The sequence below is a fragment of the Rattus norvegicus genome, chromosome 16, assembly GCF_021556685.1.
Source record: "Rattus norvegicus strain SHRSP/BbbUtx chromosome 16, alternate assembly SHRSP_T2T, whole genome shotgun sequence".
Taxonomy (NCBI): Eukaryota; Metazoa; Chordata; class Mammalia; order Rodentia; family Muridae; genus Rattus; species Rattus norvegicus.
The window spans coordinates 10,115,113-10,137,354 of NC_141549.1; the positions used below are offsets into that span (position 1 = coordinate 10,115,113).

Sequence of the window (22,242 nt, forward strand, 5' to 3'; positions counted from 1 at the left end):
GAACATCTTTCTAAGTTTTTGAGTACCATGTCACCTGTGTTAGTATAGTGGTAGGAGTAATTTCTAAAAGTAATTTTGAAAAGGCATATATATATATATATATATATATATATATATTAAAGTTTTATTTTTATTGCTCTAAAGTGTATGTCGTTAAGTATGAGTGTCTTCATTTGTGTTTGGGTATGTTGCATATAAGTGCAGGTGTTGAGGAGGCCAAAAGCTTACCCCTTTCCGCTGAAGTTCCAGGTGGCTGTGAGTCATATGGTATGTGATGGGGTTGGAATTGGGGTCCTCGGGAAGAGCAGCAAGTGCTCTTATGCTGAACCATCTCTCTAGCTCTGGATATATATATACTACTAAAATTTTAATTGACAATACCACGTTTCTTGCTAATAGTATGCACCCCCTATCCCAAACTTGGTATCATCCTTCTATCAAACTTTATACCTAGGTAAAGGTAGAAAAATAATTACTTGTTTTTTATGTTGGATTGTTTTCTTTAGAGTATGTAGTATCTTTTACACATTTTTACTTGCACTTTTTTTTTTTTCTTTTTCTTTTTCTTTTTTTTCCCGGAGCTGGGGACCGAACCCAGGGCCTTACGCTTGCTAGGCAAGCGCTCTACCACTGAGCTAAAACCCCAACCCCTTTACTTGCACTTTGTTTATATTGTTTGATATTGGCTAGAATCTTCCTACTTAGCCTTTTTCTCATTAAGCTAGCATAGTTCTCCCTAGAATGACAGTATATTGTTAATTGTAGCTTTTTAGGTATATGCTGTACAACTAGTTATATTGTATTTGGTTCTGTTTCCAAGCATAAAATTCAAGGTCCTAGAATCTTACATAGATCATCTTGTAATGAACTGAAGGCTGACCGTTTTTTAAGAAGCTTTAGGATGAATAGTGTTCACTAGGTAGATGGATGCAATCAGGATTAGAGGGTTGAGACTTTCAGAGATACCCCTACCTGAAACCTCTTCAGGAAGGGAAGAGGGGACAAGTGCTAAGTTGATTACTACCATGAAAGCCATGAAAGACAAGGTTTAGTGATGACTGGCCAGGAGGTTTCCTGGAGGGAAGTGTGCTCTTCCCCTCACGCCTAGTTTGTTCATCTTTCTGGTTGGCTCTCTTCACTTGCTTGTTTACTTACATATGGTTTATGAGACAGTGTCCCATGGAGCCCAGAAGCTCTGCAGTTTGCAGCCAAGGATGACCACAAATGTCTAATCACCCTGCCTTCACCTTTCAGGTGCCACTTCAGCCAGCAACTGTTTCTTCTGATAGATGATTTGTTTAGAGACAGAGCTTTCTGTATAAAAATCTGTTAAGTAAACGTGGTCATTTAATTTCTCTTAGAGGATGTGAAGTTGAGACAGTCCATGTAATATGCTGGCTTCGAATTCACAATCTTGGTTGCTTTGCCCAGCCTTGTGAGGGTTAGGGCCCGGTTTTATTGTCATCTTGTTATGCCTTGTTCGGTTGATGTCTCTGGGAGGAAGAGGTGTTGAGTGAGTGGGGTGGATCTGGAAGGAGAGGTAGGATGAGAGGACTGGGAGAAATGGAGGGAGGAAAGCTGCTGCCAGGGTGTATTGTATGAAAGAATAAAATAAAACAAACCAAAAAATCTAGCCATCATACTTCCCTCCCCAACCCCTTTGGTAAATGAATATTCTGTACTAATGGGTTTATCTGTTAGGAAACTGGTTTTGATGTGGGAGGGCAGTTAAAAGCAGTTGTAATCTGCAGATAAAGTGATAACCTTTCAAAAACAAGTTAAGATTTTTGTTTTTGGGAAGTTAAATAATAGAGGAGTATAGGACACTGTTCACATGCTAAAATACTGCTGTGGAGAACGTGGGCAGTTTTTCCTATGTAGAACTCTGTTAAATTAGCTTTTGCCTGAAACGGTCTATGTTTTAGAAGTTTAAAAATGTACTAGAGTAATAATTTACTTTTACTTTTGCTATGTACATAGTATGTGGATTGTTTGCTACTGACTGTTACTCTGTACTGTTTGCTTAGTGAATGCTGCATACTCAAACTTACAGAACTCCTTACCACCCTTCTTACAAGTTACAAAGGTAGGCTAGCAGCAGTTACTACTTCAGTCACTTCAAAGGCAACTTATGAAATGCATAAACACAACACATAGGAGAAATGAGGGCAGTAAACTTAAAATAGTAATGTTTCTATAAAACTATAATGAAGTTTAATTTTAGATCTGTCTAAATCAGAATAATGTTTATACCTAAAACAGTCTTTTTTTTTTTTTTTTTTTTTGAGATATTAAGGTAGTAGAAGCCAGGTATTATGCACATGAGGCAGAAAGATTACTAGTTTGAGGCCATCTTGGGTTCCAGAGGGAACCCTGTCTCAGAAAACAAGAGCAAGCTGTGTGTGATAGCATGTCTTTAATCCCAGCAGAAGCAGGTGGCTGGCTCTGTGATTTAGGGCCATGATCTCTATAGCAAGTTGTAGGCCATTTGGTGAAACATAGTAAAACCTGTCTCAAAACATACTATAACTTCTTAACTATCCCCCACAAAGTCCCTTCCATGGAATATTATACAGCTATAAAAATGAGCTGAGGGTTGAAGAGGTGGTTCCCAGCATCATGGTACATGGGTACCCAGACATACATTAATTAATAACCATGAGGTAGTTTAACTTATTACATCTTAGACAAATTAGGTAGGTGTTCTAGCCACTGAGTTAAATTATCCCTTTTTTTTTCTTTTTCTTTTGAATCAGTGTCAAGTTTCCCAGGGTTGCCATGAACTTTGTATCCTCTTGCAGGTTTACAGGCCTATGCCACAGTTAAATTATATTTAAACTCATTGAGTAACATCAAAAATTATATAATTAATTCATTCATATAAAACACTCTTTTTGACTGTGTTTGAAGGTGTATTCATTAAGACTTGTAAGTAAGGAGAGTGCTATGGCATATGACTTTAATTAATCTCAGCACTAGGAAGGCGGAAGCAGCAGATCTCTGTGAGTTTGAGGCCAGTCTGGTCTATATCATGAGTTCTAGGGCAGAGTTATATAGTGAGACCCTATCTCAAAACAAAAGATTTGTAAATAGTTTTTCTTAAATGTAGATGTATTTTTCTTGAAACAGGTTTTTGTTTGGCATAGAGTAAATATTTGCCAGTGTTTAACAATTAATGCTCAAAGATCATGGTGTTAGTTTGAATCATTGCTGTCTTTTACTTGAAAGGTAAAGTAATTGCTTTTCTGATGTTAAGTGATTCTTTCTGTTGTTAAGAGTTTAAGGCGGGGTTGGGGATTTAGCTCAGTGGTAGAGCGCTTGCCTAGGAAGCGCAAGGCCCTGGGTTCGGTTCCCAGCTCCGAAAAAAAAAAAAAAGAACCAAAAAAAAAAAAAGAGTTTAAGGCAACAAAAATGCAATTCTTACTTATAAATAGTCATGTTAAGTTTGCAGTACTGGTTGATAATCCTAAATAGGCACTATAGATTATATAGGCATCAGATCCACTGTTTAGAAGTTGAGGCTGTTAGGATTAGAAGAGATAGAGAAATAGCTAGGGAAGCTTCCTGCAGGCAGGTTTCTTGACAAAATTAGCATACTGTCCAAGCAGCCCTATTTCAGTAAGTACAGATGCCCCTTAAAGGCATGTGACTCACATTGCTACGTATGTTTTAAGTTCTACTAAATTTAAGCAGTTACTTGAAAGTATAAATGTCATCTAATGTTATCCTCAGTTAATTCAGTTTCTTAGTAATGCTAGAATTTCTTCTGAATTCAGCATAACAGTTTTAAGATGCTGGAGTGTCCAGGGACAGGCAGAAGATGGCAGGAGGAGAGTCTGATGTATAAACTTTTTTTTTCAATTTGAAATCGTTGCAGCTATTTCAAGATTATTTTATACTAATGTTCAGATAGCCCTGCTATTTGTCAATATGCTTACTGATAAAACCATGTTTTTAACCTCACATATTTTTCATTTTTATAGATAAAGTGGAGAATTTTAGTGAAGAACATGAAAAAAATAGTCACCATTTTCACAAGAATGCTGAAGATAGTACTAAGAAGCCCAATGCAGAGACTGTAGCGGCTTCTGAATGTAAAGCTGATGAGACTAAAACAAGTGATACTTGGAATTCCCAGTCTGCAAAAAGAACAGAGTCTCCATCTGAAAGTTGTCCAGTCAAAGGATCTGTAAGAACTGGTTTATATGAATGGGATAATGATTTTGAAGATATCAGATCAGAAGACTGTATTTTAAGTTTGGATAATGATTCTCTTTTGGAGATGAAGGATGAGGATTTAAAAAATCGGATTGGAGGATTGGAAAATCTAAACGAAGCCTTTGAAGAAGATATTATACAAAGTGTTCTTAGGCCAAGCAACTGTAGGACGTACTGTAGGGCCAATAAAGCAAAATCCTCACAGGGAACGTCAAATTTTGATAAGCTAATGGATGGCACCAGTCAGACCTTAGCCAAAGCAAACAGTGAATCAAGTAAAGATGGCCTGAATCAGGCAAAGAAAGGTAGTGTAAGTTGTGGGACCAGTTTTAGAGGAACAGTTGGACGGACTAGAGATTACACTGTTTTACATCCATCTTGCTTGTCAGTTTGTAATGTTACCATCCAGGATACTATGGAAAGGAGTATGGATGAGTTCACGGCGTCCACTCCTGCAGATTTAGGAGAAGCTGGCCGGCTCAGAAAAAAGGCAGATATTGCAACTTCCAAGACCACTACTAGATTTCGACCTAGTAATACTAAGTCCAAAAAGGATGTTAAACTTGAATTTTTTGGTTTTGAAGATCATGATGAGACAGGAGGTGATGAAGGGGGTTCTGGAAGTTCTAATTACAAAATTAAATATTTTGGCTTTGACGATCTCAGTGAAAGTGAAGATGATGACGATGATGACTGTCAAGTGGAAAGAAAGAAAGACAAAAAAAGAACTAAAACAGCTCCATCACCTTCCCAGCAGCCTCCTCCTGAAAGCAGTGACAATTCCCAGGATAGTCAGTCTAGTACTAATAATGCAGGTGAGAATTGTAAGATGTATGTATAAAGTAATACGTATTTAATATAAGTGGTTTTCAGGCTTTAATTAAAGGGTAGACTCTTTCCCTAATACTTAGTTTTAGTTTGGGGTGTGTGTGTGTGTGTGTGTGTGTGTGTGTGTGTGTGTGTGTGTGATTTACTTTTAGTTGTATGTTGGTGTGTGTGCCTGCATGTGGGTATGTGCATGCGCGTGAGTGCAGGCGCCGTCTGAGACCAGAGCTGGAGTTAGGGTTGTGAGCTACCTAACCTGGGTGCTGAATACTGAACTCAGATCCTTGGGAAGAGCAGCAAACTTTAACCACTGAGCGATCTCTTGAGCCTTAGTTTATTATATTACACTTTAGTAGAAACATAGATTGTCTTACGCATAAGTATAGCATTTTACATGTAAATGATTAGGTCTGAAATTGTATGGTATACTGGGGAGTGTTATATATATTAAATCAGTAACTGTCATTTAACGTTTTTTTATTTTGGATTGGGTTCTAAACCCATATAAGTTACTAAATTGCATGTAAGTAAACTCTTCCAGTGAAATACAACCCTAGGGAGTTTATGTGAGAATTTTATACTGTTGAGTCTTTGGGACAAAGATATCAAACATCTTGTTTTAGCTTTGAAAATCCAAATGCAATGTAGACATAAGTGTAGTTTTTGGATATTTAGAACTGTACTGATAACAGATGGTTTTAACGGGGGACATACTCAAAAGAAATTAATTAAACCCTTTATAAGTCGCACAAGACTAAAAAAAAACATTTAAAACATACTCCAAGCCTCTTAAATTGTGGTTTCATAGGATTGAAAAGTACTAGTAGGTATGTATTCTGTGTTTTTTTTTTTTTTTTTTTTTTTTTTGGGTTGTGAGGCCATCAAAAGGCAGGCTTTTTATTGAAACAACAGCACGCACATATACAGATACAGTACAGATTTGCAAATGCCAAAAAATTGTACATGAAGACACTGGGGAGTTTTCACAAAGAAAGTATACCTATGCATCTAGTCTGACTCATGTTGGAAAGGGGAATTCCCAGCCCTCAGTAGGTTGCTGCCTCATTTCAGCCATGCTTTCATTTCCCCAGTGTAGGCCCCATCTTCTTGTTTCTGTTGCTATACAGTAACCTTGTCTGTTTATTAGTTTAATATGGATTGATAAAGTGTGTATCTATTCTGCTGGGCTTCACTGTTGCATGCTGGATTTGTGAGGTTCAGCCACATTATTTGCAGTGAGAGCTTGTCTCATTGCTATACAGGATACTACTCTGCCAGCTCCACAAAGGATGATGGCCATTTGGTTGCTTCCATATTTTGGCTATCTTTGAATTACTGTTAATAATGTAGTACACATCTCTTGGAGTAATATGTGCATATTTCTGTTAGGTATATATCTAGGAATAGAACTGCTATGTCATAACACACACATTCACACACACAGAGAGAGAGAGAGAGACAGATAGACAGAGACAGACAGATAGACAGAGATCACATGTACACATGTGCAATGACAAATATACACATGACAAAGCAAAGTATATAGTTCAGTCTACTGAATATTCAATGTATTCTGTTTTAATATGATTTGTGTCAAGATTGTAGGCTCAATGATAAGGTTCTCTTAATAGTTGAGTGTCTAGTGAGAGCTAGGTCTGGTTTTTTTTTTTGCATCTTGGAGTAATAGAACTTAAATTCTGGAATATGGAAAGTTAGATTCACTTTGAGAAGTGAAGTTGATACTGAATTTAACATTTAAAAACTAAAGAGCACTTGGATGAGAAACACCAAGTTGCAGTTCAGTCTTGATATAAAGTAATCCTTTTTAAAAGTTGAGGTTCTCTTTTAAATTAGAAGGAAATGTTTATAATTGTTTGAGAAGTAATCTAGTCCTTTAGTAGCTTTTATGTGTAGACTCACTGGTCATTGAACTGCATTGTACTTGCCAAGGATAGCTATCTTTGTTGTTTTCTTTTCCTCCTGACTCAGCCTCACAAGTGCTAGGATTAAACCTGTGCACCACACCCAGAGATTGTGCTTTTTAAAATTTTGTCTTCTTTGGGGCTAGAGAGATGGCTCAGTGGTTATGTGTGTTTGTTGCTCTTAGTTCCCAGCACCCACAACTTCAGTTCCAGAGGATCTGATGCCTTAGCATCTCTGCAGTATCCCTAGGCAGGCGTGTAGTTCATTTATATACATAGGGGCAGAACTGTTAGGGGATGGTTTTGTGCACTGTATTCAGATGCTGATTTCTGTGCCCAGCCATCTGCAGTCTGGACAGTGGCATGGTCAATCATCTCCAGTCTTAATGTTAAATAAAACTTGTTTTCCATCACTTCCGATTGGCTAATAAAGAACTGATCGGCTAGTTAGTAGACAGAAGAAAATAGGGCAAGACTTCCATCCAATCCCAGTTTGGGTCCCAGAAAGAGACTGGAGAGGAGAGAGGGAGAAGAAGGTGAGAGACCATGGGGATGGACCAGCAGGATCTCCTTTGAGGCCTCTATGAGAGAGCAGCCATGAGGACACACATGGACCTGAGTAAGCCAGGGCAAGACAGATGCAGGTAAAAGACCACATAGCTGGGAAATGCAGAGAACCAGGTTAGAGTAGCTCAGAACCTGCCTAGCTTAGTGCTGAATCTTGCTAAAATTCCAGCTCTCTGTCTTTTATTCGGGAGCTAAAATAGGCTAGAGCTGACCCTGCAGTTACGTGGGAACAAAAAGGGTGTAAGAAAACCCTCCTCAAAGAATTAGTTGCATAAAACACTCATACATATTATAAATCTTAAAAAAAAATTTATAGTGGTTGTCTTTGTAGAAGTCAGCAGCTTCTTACATACTTCGAACTATGTCTAGGGTGCTTAAATGAAATGTCTTTGACTTTTGAGAGTCACACCAAAAATTACCTACCATGTATCAGAGAACTCTAAACTCCCACTTAGCACAAACACATAAAGGTACTGGAAGCATTGACACCAGACTACAGCATTGACACCAGACTACAGTATTGACACAGACTACAGCATTGACACAGACTACAGCATTGACACCAGACTACAGCATTGACACCAGACTACAGCATTGACACCAGACTACAGCATTGACACCAGACTACAGCATTGACACAGACTACAGCATTGACACAGACTACAGCATTGACACCAGACTACAGCATTGACACCAGACTATAGCATTGACACAGACTACAGCATTGACACCAAACTACAGCATTGACACAGACTACGTAGGTTTGCATTCTAAGTCTGCTTCATCAGCTCTGCCTGACTGGCGTCCAGCAAGTATTCTTTTAAGTCAACATGATTTCATGAACTTAAAATGAAGAAAAAGCATGAAATTTAGAGAAATTTGGTATTTTTATGAGTTTGTAAATTATATATCAGTGTTAGTAACTATAGATCTCTGGCAGTTACATTATCTATGAAGTTCAAATTTTATTTTGGAAACAATTTTAAGCCAGGCGTGGTGATGCCTGACTGTAATTTCCGTATTTGGGAGACCAATGCAGAGGATTGCCATGAGTTAGATCCCACTTTGGGATATATAGTGAATTCCAGGCATAAAGACCCATTCTCAGCAAAAGAGAAAAGATTTGATTTTTGCTCTTAATACAAAATACAACTAGAACAGATATGTAGTAGATTTTGAAGTAGAGGGTAGGGTTATATCAGCCATTACTACTTTTTAATCCTTTATTATTTTCCCCAACATTAAAGTTTTCTTAAAAAGCCTTAAATTCTCTCATAGCTTGAAACAGTGGAATGCTAGCTAGTTTTGATTACCATTTCAGAAAACTTGGATTTTACAGAGGACTTGCCTGGTGTGCCTGAGAGTGTGAAGAAGCCCATAAGTAAACAAGGAGATAAATCCAAGGAAAACACCAGAAAGATTTTTAGTGGCCCCAAACGGGTAAGTAAAGCATTACTATTGGCGATTTTAATTAAAAAAAATTTTTTTACGTGTGTGTGTGTGTGTGTGTGTGTGTGTGTGTGTGTGTGTTTTGTTGTTTATTCTGCATGTGCCTTTGGGTTCCTCAAGACCCTTTAAGGTATCTTCCTCTATTGTTCCCTATTTTTCTTTGAGACAGGATTTCACTCAGCCTAGAGTTCATAGATTCAGCTAGACTACTACTGCTGACTAGCAAAGCCCAGGGAATCTTCCTGTCTCTACCTTTCTAGGATTACAAGTATGTGTTGCTGTGCCCAGTTTTTTTTTTTTTTTTTAATATTTTATTTATTTATTATATATGAGTACATTGTAGCTGTCTTCAGACACACCAGAAGAGGGCATCAGATTTCATTACAGATGGTTGTGAGCCACCATGTGGTTGCTGGGATTTGAACTCAGGACCTCGGGAAGAACAGTCGGTGCTCTTAACCGCTGAGCCATCTCTCCAGCCCTGTGCCCAGTTTTTATGTAAGTGCTGGAATTGAACTGAGTTGCTCATGCTTGTAAGGCAAGTGCTTTACTGACTAAGCTGTCTCCCTAACCCTATTTGTATTTTGAGAAATGGCCAATTGAGTCTTTTTTTTTTTTAAGATTTATTCATTTATTATATATAAGTACACTGTAGCTGTCTTCAGACCCACCAGAAGAGGATATCGGATCTCTTTACAGATAGTTGTGAGCCACCATGTGGTTGCTGGGAATTGAACTCAGGACCTCTGGAAGAGTAGTTGAGTGCTCTTAACTGCTGAGCCATCTCTCCAGCCCCGGCCAATTTGAGTCTTTTTGCCCTTTTTTAAAATTAAGGGTTATTTTTTTATGTTTAGTTGTAGGAATTCAGAAGATTTTTCAAAAAACTTAAAGTGCCATATGAGCCTGCTCTCTCACTCCTGGGTGTATACCCAGAGAACTCCATACCTGCTGTGGGGATGTGTGTACCCCCATATTCATTGCCGCTTCATTTACTGTAGCAAAGAATTTGGAATCAGCATAGGTATAGTTGTCCATCAAAAGATGAATGGATATTTAGGGTGTGTGTGTGTGTGTGTGTGTGTGTGTGTGTGTGTGTGTGTGTGTGTGTGTGTAAACAAATGTGGGCACATAATATAACATATAAGAAAGAAAATGCTAAATGTTAGGGGACGAGAAGGGACTGAGTTTCTATTCTGTATAAAAGAGACGTTCAATGAGTTATATAATATTTGGGGCAAGTTTTTCTGTGTTTGATTTTTTTTTTTTTGTTAATTGGCAATGTTTTGCATGATGTAAAATTTAGTTAAAAAGGAATTCCTTACTATACATAATTTGCAAATATTTTGTTCTCTTGATGTTATACCTCCCTCTTTGCCAAATTTAAAATTTTTATTTTTTTCACTTTTGTTGTCCCTGGTTTTGATGTCACAGTCAAGAATTCATTACCAAATTCAATATAGGTTTTGAAAATTGTTTTTGCTCAAAAGTTTTATAGTTTTATTTAGGTTTTTGGTCTATTTGAGTAATTTTTGTTTGTTTTTTTGTAGATAGGGTTTGGGTTCTCTGTGTAACAGTCCTGGCTGTCCTGGAACTTGCAGAGATCTTGCCCCCACAGTGCTAGGACTAAAAATAAGTGCCACCATTGCCTAGTTTGAGTGATGTGTGCTATAACATGGTGATTGTGGCCCACCTTCATTTTTTGGCATTGCAGCATGTAATTTAATATGGCCTGTTTGATGGTACTGAGCATGTTTATTACATTTAGAAAGCCTGTTGTGTTTTATTCTTGAACTTGCCACTAAAAACTTTGTTCTTGCTAAGTGAATTAATTTTATGTAGCTAGAATGTTAAATATATTTTGTCTTTTTTCCTTTTATTTCTGTTAAAGATCATTGGGTATTTTCAAAGATATACTTATAACTGTTTAGATGCACTTTTAGTTTTTATAAAATGGTTTATGATATATGTTAGTTTTAAGAGCAATATTCATCAACGGGTAGGAGGGTCTCAATCACATTTTTTTAAGTAAGTGTGTGTGTGTGTGTGTGTGTGTGTGTGTGTGTGTTTAAGGTTGGTTACTTTACATTCTTAACATGTATTAAGGACCCCAAAGAAGAGTTCTGTCTGTATGTATTAGGTTAGATAGAGCCAAGTATGGTGGCATGCATCTATGATTAGGGAGCTGATACAGGAACAGTACAAATTACAGCTGTACAATTTTGGGCCACATAACAAGATCCTGTTTTAAATAAACACAGTAAAGAAAAACTACCAAAAACATTGAGTAGATTAGAAATGAAAAACATACCCCATTTGTATTTATTTATGGTTCTCCTAAAATAATAAAGTGGTGTGACATAATTTTTATAAAAATTATTTTCAAGCCAAAAGTATAGAAGAAAGAATAAAAATAAGTACCTTTATTTTTGTAAATCTCTGGAAAGGCAGGCTCTAAAAAAAAAACAAAAAAAAAAAAACACTTGAAGGCTTGGTGTGGTGGCTCATGCATATAATCCCAGCACTGGGGATGCAGAGGTAGGTAAATCTTGAGTTTAAGGCCAGCCAGGACTATCTATGTCTTGCTGGAGAACAGTTGTATTCTCATGTCTTGCCTTCAGTATATTTTACCGTGTTATATTGGTTGAAATATTTGAAGAAAATCTAATGTAAACATGCTTCTCCTTACATTTTGAATATACATTTCATCCATGCATGCTTTAAAACCATATGTATTGGCTGTTTGGAAAATACTGGCCACCTTGAGTTATACAAACTTTCTAAGGCAAAACATTTTGTTATAATCAATCAAAAAATTCATGTTAATGGTGTGCACTTGTTGATAAGTGGCTATTAGCCCAAATGCTCGAATTACCCAAGATGCACAGAACACATGAAACTCAACATGGATGACCAAAATGTGGATGCCTCTCTCCTTCTTTAAAAGGGGAACAAAAATACTCATAGGAGGAGATAAGGAGGCAAAGTTTAGAACAGAGACTGAAGGAATGCCCATTCAGAGCCTGCCCCACATGTGGCCCATACATATATAGCCACCAAAACTAGATAAGATGGATGAAGCTAAGAAGTGCAGACTGGGTTGGGGAATTAGCTCAGCGGTAGAGCGCTTGCCTAGCAAGCGCAAGGCCCTGGGTTCGGTCTCCAGCTCCGAAAAAAAGAAAAAAGGAAAAAAAAAAAAATAAGTGCAGACTGACAGGAACCGGATATAGATCTCTCCTGAGAGACACAGCCAGAGTATGTCAAACACAGAGGCGAATACCAGCAGCAAATCACTGAATTGAGAATGGGACTTCTGTTGGAGGAATTAGAGAAAGGACTGAAAGAGCTGAAGGGGCTTGGGACCCCATTAGAACAACAATACCAACCAACCAGAGCTTCCAGGGACTAAACCACTACCCAAAGACTATACATGGACAGACCCTGGGTTCCAAATTCATAGGTAGCGGTGAATAGCCTTGTAGGGGCAGCAGTGGAAGGCAAAGCCCTTGGTCCTGCCAAGGCTGGACCCCCAGTGTACAGGATTGTTGGGGGTGAATGGGGAGGAGAACACCATATAGAAGGAGAGGCAGAGGGTTTAGGGGGCCGATGGACTGGAAACCAGGAAAGGGAATATTTGAAATGTGAATAAGAAATACCCAATTTAATAAAAATGGAAAAAAAATAAAACCAAGCCATTAGTAACAAAAAAAAAAATAAAATAAAATCCATGTTACTATCATCAAACCAACAATAATAATAGATCAAGGTCTCCAGAATTTTAGTTTTTGCTAGAGTTGATATTTTTTTCTCATCGGCATCAAATGCCTTAAAGGGGTTAGCTAACAGTCTCACCTTATTCCTTTACAGAAATATTTTTGCCAGTTACCCAAGTTTTAATAAGGATATTTATTAGTCTTTGAAGTAAAAAAATGAGTTTTCTGACAAACATAGCTAGATATATACAGCTCAAAGGGTTGTATGCACAGGTATTTTATGTACATTTGTCATACGAAAAATTGAGATTTAGTAAAGTTGATAGTTCTCAGACTTATTGAAGCTGACCTTTATGGTTTGTGGGAGTGATGAGAAGAGGTATAATTTTGTAGGTTTAACAGATTCTTGCCAAGACACCATCAAAATGGCTTCAGCACCATCCATAGGAATTTCAACACACTGAGAAAGGCAAATAACAATCCTGCAATTATGAAAATAGTTTTGATTTGTAGTCTCCTGGAAGAGTCTGCTCTGTCTCTAGTTCCATCTCCTATACTCTGACACTTGATGATTGATAGTATTCTGCTTTATTTTGTTCTCCAAAATTTTTATTGTCAGAAACTTCAGATCCAAAAAAGAAATGTGAAACCCCTTCTCTCTCAGTATGAATTTATTTTTGGCTAGCATTTTGCTATCGTGGTATATACACTGTGTACTTTCTATCTGTATAACATGTCTATTATACAGTACATATCATGTATATACTGTAGTATTTGAAATTAATTTCATTATTAGCACAAGCATTTCTTTTTTTCCTTCTGTTTTTTTTTTAAAAGATTTATTTATTCATTTATTATATATAAGTACACTGTAGCTGTCTTCAGATACACCAGAAGAGGGCATCGGATCTCTTTACAGATGGTTGTGAGCCACCATGTGGTTGCTGGGAATTGAACTCAGGACCTCTGGAAGAGCAGTCAGGTGCTCTTAACCGCTGAGCCATCTCTCCAGCCCCTTCCTTCTGTTTTTGCAAGATAGCGTTTCTTTGTAGCTCTGCCTGTCCTGGGGTCTCCAGAAATCAGGCCAACCTAGAATTCAGAGATCCTCTCTACCTCTCAGTCCTGGGATTAAAAGAGTGTGCCACCACTCCTGGCCTAAGCATTTCTTTTTTTTTTTTTTTTCCTTTTTTTCCTTTTTTTCCTTTTTTTTCTTTTTTTTCTTTTTTTTCCAGAGTTGGGGACCGAACCCAGGGCCTTGCGCTTGCTAGGCAAGTGCTCTACCACTGAGCTAAATCCCCAACCCCTGGCCTAAGCATTTCTTAAGAAAAAAGAATCTCCTGTCTAGTGATAAGACTAAAACCTATAAGAAAATAAATGCTTTTTAAAACATAATTCGTGGGGCTGGGGATTTAGCTCAGTGGTAGAGTGCTTACCTAGGAAGCACAGGGCCCTGGGTTCGGTCCCCAGCTCTGAAAAAAAGAACTAAAAAAAAAAACATAATTCGTAAAGCCTGATCATACTGTTTTTATCAGAAGTCCTCAGAAAGCTCTTAGTTCCCTCCCCACCTCTTTTAACTAAGTCTCTCGTATAGCAGTTTGGAATGTTTTTCTTTTAAGTTATTAATCAGATTTATGTCAGTAAATTCTTACCCCACAACACATCCATACAATAAACTCAGAGCCAATTGATATTGATATAAACTGCTCACCTAAATAAGACAAATTGTCCTGTAATTATCCATCACTTCTAAGATATTCATAGCTACCTGTGGCTATTTAAAGCCACATGAATCTGGGTCGTCTTCTTTCTCCATCTTCCTCCTCCTGTTTTGTTTTTATATAGACCTTATTTAAATAGATTCTTATTTACAAAGAATTCCCTTTCACTTATTTTTATTAGGAAGCCGTGATACTTGTCTTTAGGACTGTTCCACATGTAGAAGGTATCTAATTATTTCCTTGATAATTATTTAACTTGCTCTCCACTTTTGGCTTAGGAAGCTATAAATTCGTAAATCTATCTTCTGTATTAGATTTAAGAAATTTTTTTCTTCCAGAGCTTCATTGTTGATAATTGTTTATATTTCCTTACACTTGAAGCTGTATTTTTGAATATTCCATTATTTTTACTTGTTTGTTTGTTTGTTTGAGACAGTTTTCTTTTTGTAGCCTTGGCTGTCCAGGAACCTATTTTGTAGATCAGGCTGGCCTGAAACTCGGAGATCCAACTGATTTCTGCCTCCTGAGTGCTGGGATTAAAGGCACGAGCTATCACTGCCTGGTGGTTTTTCTATATTTTTATTTATATCTCCTACACTATGGGAGATTTGAATCTAGGGCCTTGTGTATGTATTCTTGGCCTTTAATATTGCTTCAATAACTAACAGAGGTTGGGATTGCAAGCTTTGTTAAAAACAATGACATTTATCCCTTTTATAATTTAAGGTATTCAGAGGCCATCCAAATACCCTATTCTGCTTTGTATCTTCTCACTCATTATTGTTTGCTTCTAGTATTGAACCTTGTCTTAGTGTTTATTGATGTGAAGAGAGGCCATGAAACTTATAGAAGAAAGCATTGAATTGGGGGCTTGCTTAGTTTCAGGGGTTAGTTCATTATCATTGCGGCCGGGAGAGTGGCTGCAGGAGGCAGGAGTGGTACTGGAGTAGTAGCTGAGAACTCATGGGATCTGCAAGCTGCATGAAAGCTAAGAGAGAGTCAGAGTCAGTCTCTCCATCTCTCTGTCTCTCTCTCTCTTTCTCACACACACACACACAGACACACACACACACACACACACACACACACACACACCTTCAAAGCACAGTCTCAGTGATAATACCTTTTCTAAGGCCACATCTACTCCAAGGCCATACCTTCTAATCGTTTCTAAATGTTCCATTCCTTAGTGACTTAAAGTATTTACAAACCTTATTGCCATAATGTATTATACTGACCGCTGCAGACTGTTGAAAATTTAACTTTCTTTTACATTTAGTAAATGGAATAATATAGTCTCTCTCCCCATCACTGATAGACAATTATTAGCATTATGCGTAGTAAAATAAGCCAAGCATGATCACTTTTATGGTAAATCTAAAAGACAATGTTGAGATAGAATAATGCCACTATACCTGGCTGTATTCTTTGCACAGAGGCAAAGGAAATGGCTAGGTATTAGTAAAAGGAATACTGAAGAATTAGTAAATCTAGAGTCATATATTGTTCTGTTAACATATTCAACAGAAATACAATATTGTGTATTGAAATTTTGCTTAAAAAGTAGGCTTTAGGCCCTCTTACCACACTGCAAAAATTAATTATGGAAGGGATAGATATATAATTTGTTAACTTATACTGATCATTCTTCATGCTTATCAAAACACTTATATTTCTTTTTTTAAAACACTTATATTTCTTAAATATATATAATAAACTTTAAAATTATTAAATGTAGTATGATAGGTTTTGACTTTTCTTTGTGTGCCATAGTTTTAGATTGGGCTAGTGGGAACAATTTCTAGCTCTCATTTCTCTTTTACGTAACCCCCAACATCTTTGAACTCCTTTTCTTTTTTTTTTTTTTTAAGATTTATTTATTTCATATATGTGAGTACACTGTCATTGTCTTCAGACACACCAGAAGAGGGCATCATGTGCCCATCTTTACAGATGGTTGTGAGCCACCATGTGGTTGCTGGAATTTGAACTCAGGACCTCTGGAAGAGCAGTCAGTGCTCTTAACCATCTCTTCAGCCCTGAACTCCTTTTCATGATGACTGAGATTCATCATGTACTTTTTTTTTTTTTCAATTAAAGAATTCATTTATTTTAGGACTCTTGGTTCTTTTTGAGGAGGATAAATACATAGGATATCTGAGTATTAACTATATTTATTGCTGAAAGACCCTGTCATTAGACAGCTAGGAGACATGTTAAAAAGAAGCCATAGGTTTATATTGATAGCTTTACTTTAAATTTAGCATATCAGAATATGCTATTAATATATTATTATATTAAAAGAATATATTAATGTGTTGGAGGAGAGGCCATTCACATATTGTACCTGTATGAATGAATGTCAGATGGCAAAATTCTGGAGTTCTCAGATCTCCCATTCTATGATCCAGGAATTGAACTCAGATTATCAGGTGTGCATGGCAAGTGCTTTTACCTGCTAAGCCATTTTGTAAGCCCTGATGTGACATTTTTGTATTTTGCTTACTGCTGTAGCCTGTGCCCCCATAAAAACCACATTGTAATGGACTAGTGATTGTTACTGGGATCAACAAATAGTGAGTGAGGTTTAAGCTATGTTTGCAGTTCTTTTGGCTCTTCAATTGTATGTTACTAAGGGTGACTGGTCAGAAAGTGGGCAAAGTGACACATGTATAATAACAAGCACTCAGGCTGATGTACAGGAGAGTTGGTGTTAGTTTGAAGCTAGACTGGGGTATATAATACAGACCCTCTCTGAAAATTTTTAAAGCCAAGGATGGTGGCACAGGTCTTTAATTCCTGCAGGGGAATGTGGTTCTCTGTGAGCTCAAGGCCAGTTAGTCTGCAAAAAGAGTGTGTTGGGTCAGTCAGGTCTATGTAAGTGAAACCCTGTCTCAAAACAGTTCCTTGTTAATTTTATGATTTTTTGCTTATTTTACTTTAATATTTCAATTAGTCAAGCTCATCGTGTGCTTATTTGTATTTAATATTTTGGTAGTGTTTTGTTTTTTCAGTATTAGTGATCTAACCCAAGGCCTCATACATCCTAGGCAAGCACTCTACCACTAAGCTATATCTACATCCCTGTGTTCAGTTTTTAAATTTAGTTTTAAATTTAATCTTGAGAGGTTTTGCTTTGCTATTCAGAGTTCACAGCGGTAATAGTGTACATGTACTTGACCTGATTTTGAAATAATTTATATGGCCTAAAGTAAATCAGGTCATGGAAAACAAGTTGGCAACAGACCTGTTTGCTGCTGTGTGGATGGACACGATATCATAGTATCAGGAAAATTAAGGAAATTACTGCTGATTTGTTTAAACTTAAAAAGCTATATATGGGATTGCACACACTTTAAATACATAATGTGAATAAAGCGTTCTTGTAACAGTAGTTTGTCATCTTTTATTCCCTGAAGAGACTTAAATGCCCCCTACTTTCATATGAGTAGTTAGGATTCACAGAAAACCAAATTCTCCAAGGAATTTCTATGTAGATTATCTTCCAGATACCCTAGGGTAGAAGTGGGTATGAATGGATGTAGGAAATGTTCTCAGCAGTTGTAGAGTGGCCTCAACTTACATTTTTCTAATGCTTCCCCTGATTCATTTTGGTTGATGTGAACATTACAGGAGTTACAGTTTGTTACATTGTTTCAAGACTGTTTAAGTACAGAGAACTGTGAAACATAAAAAGTAAACATATACTTTATTGCTATTGTTTATTGTTACAGACTAAGGACTTAAATAATGCCTTGTATGTAGGGCCTTCCTAAGGGTCCTCTAGGGTCATGCCAGGCATTCCCTCTCTACTTACTATCCTATGTATCTCTGCCCCATTCTGCTGTGATTTTACACTGATTTTATACAACCTAGAGTTCACACTGGTACTTTCCCTTCTGGTCCAACACCATGTTTATTCTGCCCTTCATGCTTTAGTATTTTATTTCTCTGTAACTACACTGAGAAATCTGGCTGTCATTGTCTTCAATATGTTCAACCGTTTAGTTAGTCCTAGTAATATTTGTCAGTAAGTTTCTTGATCACGTAGGTCATCTTCTTTAGTGATACAACCAGCCTAGCCAAGACCTTCCTTTTCTCTACTTCCTTATATTAACTTTCTTTAACATTTTAAAATATTTATGTATATGAGTGTTTTACCTGCCTGTATGTAATATACCCACTTGTATGCCTAATTGCCTAAAGAGGTCAGAAGACTTTGTCCCTGGAATTGGATTACAGATGGCTCTGAACCACCATGTGGGAATCAGACTAGGTCCTCTTGATGTGCTTTCCACTGCTGACCAGCTTCTCCAGCCCCACGTTAATTTATTAAATATGTCAGTACGGTTTTTTTTTAAGATTTATTTATTATATATAAGTACACTGTAGCTGTCTTCAGACACACCAGAAGAAGGCATCAGATGGTTGTGAGCCACCATGTGGTTGCTGGGAATTGAACTCAGGACCTCTGGAAGAACAGTCAGTGCTCTTAACTGCTGAGCCATCTCTCCCGCCCGTCAATACAGTTTTTAACTTTACCAGGAATATAAGCAGGAGTTGTTTATAGTAGAATTGAGGGCTGGCTGGGAGGTTATGCTACAGGAGCAGCATGAAAGAAAACTGTTTAAAAATAGTTTAAATAATGGCTTTAAAAAGTCATTTGTTGGACTTGAGAACTGGCTGAGTGGTTAAAAGCATTATTGTTCTTCTAGAGAACCCAGGTTTGATTCCTAGCGTTCACATGGGTTCTTAGTTCATTAATTCTAGGGATCTGACATCCTCTTTGACCTCTGCAGACTCCAGGCATGCATGTGGTTCATATAAATAAATGGATGCAAGACAGTTAGTATACACGTTTTAAAAAGACCCCAAAGACTTAATAAAAGACCCAGAGACTTAATAAAGCAGTCATTTGCTAGTTAGGAAAATAAAGGAATTTTAGGAATTGGACTGAATTTAAGTAACCTTGGTTAAATTTTAAGGATTGATCATTTGGAAATTTTGGTGTAAATTCTGGTGAAATGTTCACCCATTTCTGTCTGCCATTTCTCTCCTTCCCCTTTTTTGCAGCTGTCATCCATGTGATGATTTAGAGAGAACTGCTTGCTCTGCTCACTTTACATAGTCTGTTGCTAAGGCAGTGTTTTTATAAAAATCAGCAAAAATTACCTTCAGTGCTTGGAAGGTTGCGTTTTCTCGAAGTGTTGATTACCTTGTTTTGCAATTAAGACTGCTTCTGGGTCTTTGAAGAAAATAATGTAAGATCAGTTGTGGTTTCAGTTTTTGAATATTTCTACTACTACTTTTCAGTGTTTCTCTGTGGTTTAAAACTGGGCCCATCTGTCCCTATTCTTTGTCTGACTTTCTAAGGAACATTTTGGACTTAATTTTTTTTATTTTCCGTCTGTTATTCAATATGACACTTGATAGTAAGCTTTTAGGCAGTTGCTTTAAAATTTACTTTAAAGTCAAGAGTACACAATAATTTTTATTATAAAATTGCAATTGTATGAGCCTGCACTTTTAAAGTTATATAGCTTTATAAATTTTTGTTTTCTGAAATTAATTATTATAGGTTGTTAATTTAAAAACAGAATCTCATAACTGAAGAGACTTTAAAGGACAAGCACTCCCACATCTCACCCAAGAACAAATGTTCTTCCACACAGCGCTTTTTTAGCAGTTAGAATTCAGTTTCCCAAAACAGCTTGTTTTTTTGTCCAATGTATGTAGTGAGTGTTGCTTATCTATTTGAAGATTTACCTATTTTTCTATTTTGTGTTTGAGGACTTACTTCCAAGTTTTGGATTCAGACGTGTAGGTGGTAGTGATTTCTAAAACACCAGATGTTAATGCGTGTGAAGCCTGAATAAAAGGAAGACTGGAACTGATAATGATGATGAGGAATGCTTGAGGAGTATAACAGTTAAAAGTTATGACCGTCTATTTATATTTGGTGGATTGATGGTCCAGAGTAGTTTTATTAAGGGTTGTCAGATGGGTTCTAGTTGACTCTGGCTGTGGAAGAAAGTCAATTTAATTTAATTTAAAATAGTTTTAGCATTATCTTTCTCTTATAGAAGTAATATTTGAATACTAAACTAGGCATTCTAAATTGTTGACCTTTGTAAATAATGAGGTAAAAATACTTAGGAAAGTTAAAATATTTTCCTATATTACCCTTTCCTTTATTGTTTAAATACTACTAAAGTATTACTACTTTTAGTTTTTATTAGTTCAGGTGTTCTTCTGTTTTTGAAGTGTGTGTGTTCTTTGCTTGCATGCATATAAAGGGATTTCATGCATGTCTGGTGCCCACAGAGGTAGATCGTCTGGAACTGGAGTTAGAGATAGCTGTGAGCTATCATGTGTGTGCTAGGAATGGAATACAAGTCCTCTGAAAGAGCAGTCAGTGCTCTAACTGCTGAAGTTTATCTCTAGCCCCAGTTCATGTGCTTTTAAAATTAAAAATAGGACCTGGAGTGATGGTTCAGCAATTAAGAGCCCTGGCTCCTCTTTGAGAGGACCTGGATTTGATTTTCAGTGTCCACATGGAAGCCCCAGCCACCTGGAACTCCAGTTGCGTGGATGCCTTCTTGTCTCGGGTAGCAGGCATGCAAGCACTGGCTGTTTGGTCTTCATAACACGACTGTCATTCTTGAGAAACTGTTCACTTTCTGAGTAATAGGTTCATCTCACACTGTCTGCTAAGGTCCATCCTGGGATTGGTTGGAGATGGCCCTAGGGACCAGGTGTTACGCACTAGGTATGCTTTCATTAATTTCGGCCCTTTTAACAGAGATAGGGAACGTGCATGTATATGGTCACATACATATAAAATACATATTCATGTAGATTAAAATGCATGCACATGTCTTGAGTTCATAGAGATATCTTCAGCACCAACTCATCCCCACAATTTTTTTCATCCCTTTTATTGACGGTGAGCATTAGCATCACATTTACTCAAACCTGTAATATTTCTAAAAAGTAGTGCTCTATCACTGTGAAGTTAGGAGTTGGTACATCTCAGGAATTGAGTGGTCAGCCAATCTAGTCAGTTGGCGAGCTCCAGGTTCAGGGAGGACCCCGTCTTCCTGTAAGACGGAGGGTAGAGGAGAAATCTGGCCTTGATGTGTGGCCTCTAGACATGCACCACAGGCACATCCCGGCACACATACTCGCTAGTCAGCATTTGTTTACAGGCACACACATGCCTTGTCAGCACTCGGACCAGTGGTGTAAAGTCAGACTGTTCTCAGGGTACTTGGGACTAGTTCTGTCTGCCTGCCTTTTGATTAGTTGGTCTGTCCTTGATTTATTTGAAATATAAGTAGGTTACTTGGTTCTGCTTTGCTTTAAATTTTACTTTTTCTCCTCTGTTTCCATTCTTAGAGAATGGTATGAACACCATTAACATTTTTCCTAAAGTAAAATTTAAAGTAAATTTAGTTAAACGTCACTTCATTTGAGACCTGTTCCACCCAATTTCCCACCTCTTACGAGGAACCAGCTTTATCTTTCTTTTGTTTTCCTTTTTATAAAAAAAAAAAAATGCTTTCTTACTTTCTTTTAATTTTTTTTTCTTTTTCTTTTTTTCGGAGCTGGGGACCGAACCCAGGGCCTTGCGTTTGCTAGGCAAGCGCTCTACCACTGAGCTAAATCCCCAACCCCTTTCTTTTAATTTTTATTGGTTATTTTATTTACATTTCAAATGTTATTCCCCTTCCTGGTTTCACCTCCCTCTTCTACCTCTCCCCCTACTAACTTTCTTATAAAAATGTAAACTTTACTTTTTTTTTTTTAAAGATTTATTCACTTATTATATAT

The 22,242-nt window shown here is 37.2% G+C and overlaps 1 protein-coding gene across 4 annotated transcripts in view; it reads left to right on the plus strand.

The window, feature by feature from the left end:
* Wapl (WAPL cohesin release factor) overlaps positions 1-22,242 on the plus strand; it is a 69,332-nt gene that overhangs the window by 13,114 nt on the left and 33,976 nt on the right. For 2 of the 4 annotated variants that reach the window (XM_087587677.1, NM_001427279.1), the window contains 2 exon segments: positions 3,984-5,033; positions 8,854-8,972. In XM_087587677.1, coding sequence (XP_087443803.1) covers positions 3,984-5,033; positions 8,854-8,972 — 1,169 coding nt within the window. 4 annotated transcript variants of the gene reach the window in all.